At 38.6% G+C, this 9,631-nt stretch overlaps 2 protein-coding genes across 3 annotated transcripts; both read right to left on the bottom strand.

Annotated features, from left to right (window-relative positions):
* Positions 1–357: 357 nt before the first annotated feature.
* Positions 358–2,167, bottom strand: RABE1B (RAB GTPase homolog E1B). Its single transcript, XM_059587710.2, has one exon. It carries the CDS (start codon positions 2,045–2,047, stop codon positions 593–595), a length of 1,455 nt encoding a protein of 484 aa, XP_059443693.1. The 5' UTR covers positions 2,048–2,167; the 3' UTR covers positions 358–592.
* Positions 2,168–4,803: 2,636 nt separating this feature from the next.
* On the bottom strand, positions 4,804–9,386 carry WNK3 (WNK family serine/threonine-protein kinase 3). Of its 2 annotated transcripts, XM_059585377.2 has the most exons (8): positions 8,915–9,386; positions 8,648–8,685; positions 8,271–8,498; positions 7,950–8,173; positions 7,689–7,846; positions 6,789–6,972; positions 6,579–6,710; positions 4,804–6,466 (listed from the first exon to the last, which is right to left on the bottom strand). In XM_059585377.2, exons 1-8 carry the CDS (start codon positions 8,999–9,001, stop codon positions 5,667–5,669), a joined length of 1,851 nt encoding a protein of 616 aa, XP_059441360.2. In that variant the 5' UTR covers positions 9,002–9,386; the 3' UTR covers positions 4,804–5,666. The 2 variants fall into 2 exon arrangements, with proteins under 2 accessions (XP_059441360.2, XP_059441358.2); XM_059585375.2 differs by having other exon boundaries at positions 6,579–6,972.
* Between the last annotated feature and the right edge of the window lie 245 nt (positions 9,387–9,631).

Below are 9,631 nucleotides of genomic sequence, written 5' to 3'. Positions count from 1 at the left end.
AACCAACAAGCCATTTTGCCTCCCCTTGATAAAGGTTGAAGATCAACCTAAACTAAGAGAAGGGTGGCACTAAGCATCTGGCAATTAAAAGCCGATTCTGAAAATTATCTTATGTATTGTATCTGCTTGCCTCAGGTATATTGATACAAATGCAGATGAAAGAAACAATACTGGAGGATTCCAATATATGGGGAGTATTTAGACTGTTACTTTTTGTTTCATGAGCATAGAAAATACCAACTTTAAAACAGTATCAGCTTGCTTAAGGGAAGAAATACATGTCAGTTTTCTGAATAAACATCCCATATTTCTATGCAAGCAACAGTTCTAGACTGTACCTCGAGTAGCTCACAAAAATCCAGAACAAGAGAAAATGAAAGTAACATTGATTCATCAAAAAAATATTATCCAACTAGGCTAGACATCAGCGCAAAGTAAAACAAGTACAAACCTACAAGATATATAACATTGGATAATCAAAGTTGCGCAAAATGGCAAAAGTAACTGCATAAATATGTGAACAGATGTCATTTTGCCACCACTCAAAAAAGTGAAAAGCATTTCCTACCAAGGATGCCAAAGCTCATTAGTATCACTCAATGATGGACTGAATAACACCAGCTCCAACAGTCTTCCCTCCTTCTCTGATGGCAAACCTCATTCCTTGCTCACACGCCACAGGCATAATGAGTTCCACAATCATCTTCACACGGTCACCGGGCATGACCATCTTAGACTCCTCATCCTTATCATTCATAATCGAAGCCACCCTGCCCGTCACATCTGTAGTCCTCATGTAGAACTGTGGCCTGTACCCTGCGAAAAAAGGAGAATGTCTTCCACCCTCCTCCTTCTTCAACACATAAACAATCGCAGAGAACTTCGTATGAGGGGTAATCGAGCCTGGCTTTGCCAAAACCATCCCTCTCTGTATATCAGCCTTCTGAATACCTCTAAGCAACAACCCCACATTGTCCCCAGCCAAAGCATCATCAAGAATCTTCTGAAACATCTCCACCCCAGTCACAGTGGTACTCCTAGTATCCTTCAAACCCACAATGTCCACTGTTTCTCCAACCTTAACGGTACCCCTTTCAACACGGCCAGTGGCCACGGTACCACGACCGGTGATCGAAAACACATCCTCAATAGCAAGCAAAAATGGGAGATCAGTTTGTCTTTGTGGGATTGGTATGTAACTATCCACAGAATCCATAAGCTCATAAATCTTATCTACCCATTCGTTGTCACCACGTTTAAGGGTAGGATTAGCCATCAAAGCCTCTAAAGCTAACAAAGCGGAACCAGAAATAATAGGCACATCGTCACCTGGGAACTCATACGAGGAAAGCAACTCACGCACCTCCAATTCCACGAGCTGCAAGAGCTCCTCGTCGTCGACCTGGTCCTGTTTGTTCAGGAACACGACCATGTTGGGCACACCCACTTGCTTGGCCAACAGTATGTGCTCCTTGGTCTGCGGCATCGGCCCGTCGGCGCCGGAGACGACGAGGATCGCGCCGTCCATCTGGGCGGCTCCGGTGATCATGTTCTTCACGTAGTCGGCGTGTCCGGGGCAGTCCACATGTGCGTAGTGGCGGTTCTCGGTCTCGTACTCGACCGTCGCAGTGTTGATGGTAATCCCACGGGCGCGTTCCTCCGGCGCGGCGTCGATCTCGTCGTACTTCTTGGGCGCGCTGTTACCCATTGCGGCCAAGGCCATGGTGAGCGCGGCGGTGAGGGTGGTCTTGCCGTGGTCGACGTGGCCGATGGTGCCGATGTTGACATGAGGCTTCTTGCGCTCGAACTTGCCGCGCGCGGCTCTCACGGTGAACACGCCGCCTCGGCGCTGGGTTTGGTGGCGCGTTGTGGGTTGGAGGATGGTGGAGGGGCTGAGGAGGAAAGCGGAGGAAAGGTGGGATTTTGTGGTGGTTTTGGAAATGGGTTTTGGGTAGAAAGTGAAGGAGGGGGCGGGGGAGGGCGGAGAGGCATATGGGTAGGTGAGCTTTGAGGAGGCTGAGCCTGTTGCCGCCGAGGAGATTGCCATTGGTTGGTGCCTTGGGAGAATGGTGGGTTTGGGATTTTGGGGGAGAAGAGTGAAGAAGGGAGCGGAGGAGTGTTATCTATTGGAAGACAAAAGAGGGCCTCATATCATCTCTTTGGGAAGAAGGGGGTGGGGTTTATCCATTTCTTGCTCTGTTTTGGAGGGACTAGGGGTGGGGATATGGAATTTCTGTGCAATACATGTTACCTGGCGCCACGTGTATACATGGTTTTCTTTACTTCAAGAAGGAAGTTGAGCTCAAGTATTTAAGTGTGAGATTAGTGGAAATTATCATAATGAAATGATCAAAGATATCTTTTATGAAATTAACTTGTATCTTGTGTGGTGATGTAAATCTTTTCTAGGTAGGGGTGTCAAAAATTACCGGGAAATCGAAACTGGAACCGAGAAACCGGAAACCGGGGACCCAGTTTCGGTTTCGGTTTGAAAAATTCAAAAACCGGGTACTCCGGTTTCAGTACCCGGTTTTTTACCGGGAATATCAGAACCGGGTTTATATTTTATATATATATATATATATATATATATATATATATATTAATTTTTTTACGCTTAGGTTTAGGTCTCCCGTCTCACTTCTCCCCTAAGTCCCATTCCTCTTCTTTTCTTACATCACACCGCAAGCCCCTCCTCTTCTCCATTTTCTCCTCTAGTCCTCTTCTTCATTTCACTTCTCCATTTTTACTTTTTATTGTTTTAATGTTTTCTTTATGTACCTAATTTTAAATGATTTTTAGAGTATTTTAAAAAATTGATTTTTTATTTCTAAGGCCCATATAGGCAAAAATATTGATTTTTTTAAGATTTTTGGGTTTTTTTAAGTTTATTTTTTAATTATTTAAAACAATCACAACAAAGCCTCTTTAATTTAGACAAAAAGATTAATAGATTTTTTTTTTTTTTTTTTAAATGAGCTAGCTAATGAAAAAAAATGGGCTTATTTTAGGTCAAATACTTAAAATAAGCCCAAAAATTAATTTTCTTCTAAAACCAGTTTCCGGACCGGGTAAAACCGGAACCGGCCTGTAACCAGGACTCCGGTTAACCGGGGTCCCGGTTCCGGTTTCGGTTTCCCAAAACCGAGAACCGGGGTACCCCGGTTCCGGTTCCGGTTTTGGCCAAAAACCGGGAAACCAGACTGAGTTGACACCCCTATCTCTAGGGATTAGCTTTTAAAAGGATAAATGGGAAATGGCGTTTATGAGGTCAATTGATTTAACATATTTTCATGAAATTTGTTGTGTCCGTTTTCATATGCGATTTTAAAACATGCGATTTCAAAATAACAATTTAAAAACATGTCATTTTTAAAAACGCAGTTAAGCTTTCTGTAAAACAGCAGTTTATCCTCTAAAATAGTATATTTAAAATTTTTTTAAAAAAAGCACCAATTTGTTTGCAATTTGAAAACACAAATTTTTCTACATTTTTAAATTACAATTCTTTTTTTTTTTTAATTAAAAAAAAACGCATTCACAAACTTACAATTTTATTTAAAATCGCATTTTTTTATGTATGAAGTCGCAGTATCTAACGCACTCTATATACATATGTTCAAAGAAAAATGCTAGGAGTACCAAATCTTTTACCAATAAATGGGTATCAAGATGATGTGAAACTTATTTATTAATCATTGAAAATAATCAAAATAATTAATAAAGAAAAATGTTACGAATACCAATAAATAAACTCAACATCATCTTAGCATCCATCTCTTCCTAAATAACAATTTAAAAACATGTGATTTTTAAAAATGCAGTTAAGCTTTCCGTAAAACCGCAGTTTATCCTTTAAAATAGTATATATTTTTTTTAAAAAAATGCACCAATTTGACAACGCAATTTTTTCTACATTTTTAAATTACAATTTTTTTTAAGAAAATAGTATATTTTTTTTTAAAAAAAATGCACCAATTTGTTTGCAATTTGACAATGCAATTTTTTCTACATTTTTAAATTACAATTTTTTAAGAAAATGCATTCACAAACGATACATTTTTTACAATTTTATTTAAAATCGCATTCTTTATGTATGAAGTTGTAGTATCAAACGCTCTCAATATACATATGTTAAAAGAAAAATGTAGAAGTACCAAATCTTTTACCAAGAGATGGGTATCAAGATGATGTGAAGCTTATTCATTAAAAATAATCAAAATAATTAAAAAAGAAAAATGTTATGAGTACTAATAAATAAGCTCAACATCATCTTAATATCCATCTCTTCCCGTGCCCATAAGATTTCTCATTTTCAAAATGATGATCCTGCTCCTTGGCAAATGGCAACTCTCTTTCACAACACTTTCTAAAAGTGTGGAGGAAAAGAGTGATAATCTTGCTCTACCGACCAAAGTAATCACAATTTTCTTTTTTTCTCGACAGTGTCACAGTCAAGACTCGATAGCCATTTGGGGCTCATATGCCTTGGTGGCTGAAGCATCAAGCATCCCATTGGTTTGTGGCTCGTAGGAGGTGAATAGAAGTGGTGATTTGCGTCCCACAATCGCCCACGAAGTCGGGCTCTGTTCCACGTCTTTGATTCATCTACTCAAAGAGCTTTGTGATCCTGGTGGGGTGTCCAAATCCACTGGCTAAGGCCCTTAGAAAACATCATTTGTTTTTTGAAGAAACCGAAAATTATCTTTCTTCTGGTCATCCAGGTTAAAGAAAAGAGAAACAAAAATATTTTGCTACAATGCTTTATGCTATTTTCACACCCAGAAGATGGAAAAATTCATCTCAATCTTGAAAACCACATTACATCCATTCCACAATATTAGTGGGATATTGCAAGCAGGCACAATCTTTATCATAAGCCAGATACAGTGACAAATAACAAACAAAACAGGGGGCAAGCATTCCCACAACATTACTTTGACACCCCAGTGAATCATGAACAAGAAACTCAAAACTTTTAAATGATCTAACTACCTAAACAGGCACAATTTCTGAAGCAGCCAGAGTATTGTGAGTAAAACAAGGTAAACGAATCGTATGTACAAGTGTACAATCCATAAAATATTGATCTCCCCTATCAACCTATTTGTGGGATGATGTGTAGTTATCTTTAAGCATATGCAGACTTATAATATACAGATACATGACTTATCTAACCTGTCTCACCTCAGCAGCATCACTTGATGTATGTGAAATGAAGATTGTGCTCATGGTTCACTCTAGAAAGTAAACTTCTTTAACAAGCATGACTCTCAAGCTTGTAACTTAGCTGCATTCTCTCCCCATACAACATCAACGCTCATATTTTATTTGGCATTCCCATTAAAATCGGGTGAAATCTAAATTAAGATGCATCCAGCAGCATGATTTGCGTCCACGCACTCGTGCTTCCCAACTCTAACAACACGTGAAAGATCTTTGAGCTTTACAAGAATATGTCATCAACACATGAAAGATCATGGACCTTCCCAGACTAACTTCAGCCATTCCTAGATGAGTAAATCTGTTTTTCTTTCAGGGAAAATTAGTAATAATATATATTACTGACCAAATGGCAAGTTGGAGAAGTGAGACAACACCAGTTCCAATTTGTATTGGGCCACAGCTGTAAAATGCTAGGTTTAGCCGTGTGTCTAACAGTGCATTTAATGGTCCGAAATTTTCTGCTTGCATGCATTTAAAACCTTTTCATGGATCTCTGGATGAACTCCCTTTAAAAGATCTGATATGGCCAATTCATGCTTCCTTTTTAACTCATTTAGCTCCTGTTGCTGCTTCATTAACAGATTCTCAAGTTTCTCGGCAATTATCTTGACAGCTTCCGATCCAAAATAGTTATCTTCCAAAGGAGAACCTCCAATGCTAGAATGTTGATATGTAGCTGCACTATTTTTATCACCAAATTGCAGATCAACAGGCAAACTAGCTTCCTTCTTCTCTTCACTATTATCATCACCAGAAACCCACTCATTCTCAGGTTGTTCAAGTATATCATCAACATCAGGATTATCTGTGTCTTCATGGAGATCAGGAGAGTTTTCATTGTCTGCAGTCAGGCTAGCTCCAGCGGCAACTGAAAGGCCAGATTTTACAGGAGAGGTTGCACCAAGTGCCTTGGGTGAGTCAGACCAAAACATACGACCCGAAGGCAATCTTTCCAATGAAAAACTACCAGAAGGGGAAGGCTCATTCGTAAGGGGAGAAGCATCACCCTTGGCTTCAGAGGCACAGCTATCAGGACTTGCAACCTCTCCACCAGAACTAACTCCAGGGAGTTCTCTTGGTGTCCAATCTGGAATGTGTGAATGAATTTCTAGGTCAATCATTTCAGCAATTGCTGAAACATCTTGATCTGTAAGGTCCAACTCCTCTACCATTTCACTAGCAACAGCAATAGCAGTGTCTGCCTCAATATCAAATGGAAAGTGGATATTGCGATAATGACCTGGGCAAAGGTGAAATTTTACAATTTAACGCCTATGAATGCTAATGAAAATCTCTTTTTCTTTCTTTAAACATTACAAAAACTAAGAAATGCAAAGAGAAGAATAGTCAACCTGAGGAGTCTGCTATTCGGAGTTGCAGAAATATCGTGTTAACATCTTTCCTTTGACCTTGAACTGTGAAATCTCTGCTTGTCTCAGACGGTTCCTTAGCACTTTTAACAACATCAATCTGATCAGAATTGCCTTCTGTGTTTGACAAGTCAAAATGTGAGAACAAAAACATAAAAGCCTTTGGTCTCTGTTGAATATACAGAAACTTACCTGAATGATGGGTTTTGGGAAGAAGAGAACGACCTCTACTTCCATGATCCTGATCTGATTGGAGAAAAGGATCCATTAAAAGTTCCTTGGCAGGCAAGCGTTCAGAGACGTCTGCAGTACATTTTTCTATAAATGCTCTAACTGCAGGGTTTGTAACTTTTGCCAATGATGCCGGTTTTATTCCCTACAAAGAAAAAGAAGATATGACGATCTAGATACAAAATCTAAAGTGAATGATGTTTCTAGCACTGGAATATGACGGATCTAGGATTTGGATTTTAAGGAATTCCCAAAACTTCATGGTTTTTTTAATCGTAAGATCTTTTACAGTTCTTTGTATTACAAATTTTGACAAACATTCCAGGCCCCCCCCAAAAAAATGTCAAAATGAAGTGCTGAGAAGATTTAATCAGATGACCCTTACTATATCTTTTTCTCTTTCAACCAGACAATTCTCTCATGGAATGAACCATTCAATGTCAAATGTGTCATACACTGACTAAAAGGAAGGAGAATTTTAACAGTCAATCCCTCTTAACTAATTAGCATGAGAACACTGTAAACATGGGAAAGTCGTTATCTTGCATCAAAATGAGAACTTGTACTGACATATATATCTTGCAAAATTTGGACTTTCTAGAGCACTACAGAGTCCAAGGGATCCCGTGATCATAACATATTAAGCATTTTCAAAATGCCTAATGTTTTCAAGGGCTACAAAAGCATGAACAAGTCAAACAATGTAAGAGATCATGTTGTGCCACATCACTTTGTAAGAGTTTTTTTTTTGTAAAATATTTTATAAGCCTAGCATTTCTCATGCAAGAAACTAAATAACTTTTTGAAAAAAATTACAACTGCAATAAGAATTGAAATGAACCAGAGACGCTAAGGCCTTACTGATGTCACTTTCTTGTATATTTGAGCAGCATTGGCACATTCGGCATATGGATACTCAAATGTCACCAACTCTAGCAAACACATACCAAAGGCGTAAATGTCTACAAGCTCATTGTACTCCTCTTCATAAAGCTCTGGTGCCATGAACTCTGGAGTACCTAAAGTCACAAAAAGAAATATGTTTTTTGCCCCCATAACAAAGTTTCCACACAAAGTCTAATCTCAAAAGGAAAATAATAATGATAATATTACAATCCTCACCAATGACACTATGAGCTGAATGAGCCTGGCGAAGAATGGCAGCCAGGCCTAAGTCACCAATTTTCACCTCGCCTTGATTCCCATTGACAAATATGTTATCACACTTCAAATCTCGATGAATAACTGGCGGGTCATGACTGTGAAGGTACAGAAGGCCCTCTAGAATCTGCCTAGACCATTTCTTCAATGCTCTCAAATCAACATGTTTATGTTTCTTCCGGTATCTACACAACATTCGGGGGCAAAATGCTTAACAAAAACAAATCATAAAAAAAAATGAAAAAAGGGATATTAACAACCCAGCAGAGTAGAGAAACTCACTGCCGTAATGTTCCAGAAGTGAAAATCTCGGTAATGAAGTTAATACTCTCAGTTTTGGTGTCGACCCACGAATTGTAAAACTTGATTATGTTCTTGTGCTTCAAAGTCTTGAGTAAATGAACTTCCGAATATAGACGCTCCAAACCTTCGGAGTTTCGTAATAGATCTGACACCTTAACCTGATTCCAAGCTACTTCAATTCCTTCCAATTCATCAAATCCTCGATATCTGAAATTCCCACATTTCGATCAAGGACACCCAAATATAGCAACTCCGGTACCAAAATCATATTAACCATAGTGCAACTAGCTGCACTTTCCTTTTTTCTTTCACAGTATAGATTCAGAGTTAACATAGCAAATAGAATAAAAGGATACACTTTCTTGAAAGCACCTTTTCCAAGAACCTCTTTATACTGCAAAACCAGCGTCAAATTAAATCAAAAACAAAACCCATTAATAAGCATAGCAATATATATCAACCCAAGCTTAAGCTTTTAATCAAACAGAAAAGAAGCATTGGCTAATTTTCCAAACAGACATTGAACAGCTAACAGATTTGGACAAACTGAATAATATATTAAACTATAAACAGAAATTCGTAATTCAACGTCAAAAAAGTTTAAATTTTTTCATTGAACTGACCCGACCGTATCGACCGGTGGGATCAACCTCAACAAACTCGGAGTCGGAATCGTCCGGGTCTTGTTCGGACGACAAGTCCTGTGGCATTTCTCGTTTCCAATCCAAGCACACACGCAAGAAAGAAAATGGAAAACCCAGAACTTTTAGTTCTCTTCAAAATCCCAGATCAAATCCAATCCGAGCCCGCGAAAGAGAACCGGATGCAGATATTCAAAGAATACCCAAAACCCACAAAGAGTTATAGGGTCTGACAATAAATCCGTGGAAGAAGAAGAAGAAGAAGCGTGTGAAAGAGAGGTATTTCGTCAAAGCGAAGATGTTTAATGGGTGGGAGAATCAGCCAATCTAAGTGTGTCTGACCGACTCACTTGTCATTCGTGTTTCTGTTTTTCCGTGTTGTTTTCGTTTTCTTACATTTTGGGTATAAAGGTCAACTTCGGGCATATGTGGGAGAGGACCCAGAAAGAAGGGAGGAGGGGGTTGCTGTTAACAAGTGGTTGTAGTTGATATGATATGAATATCATTGGGGATAAAGTTTTTCTTGGATGTTTATTAATACCCTTTTCTTTTTTTTTTTTTCTTTTTTTAATCTGAAATGGATGTTTATTAACTACTTGATCTTCACACGAAAGAATCACATCTTATATTATATTAATCATATTAGAAAGTAAATATGTAAGGATTATGATGATAGATATAGTTTAAGAATAATGCTAT

This window comes from Corylus avellana, chromosome 3 (genome assembly GCF_965113065.1).
Source record: "Corylus avellana chromosome 3, dhCorAvel1.hap1.2, whole genome shotgun sequence".
Classification (NCBI taxonomy): domain Eukaryota; kingdom Viridiplantae; phylum Streptophyta; class Magnoliopsida; order Fagales; family Betulaceae; genus Corylus; species Corylus avellana.
This window is presented reverse-complemented; position numbering and strand designations above follow the sequence as displayed.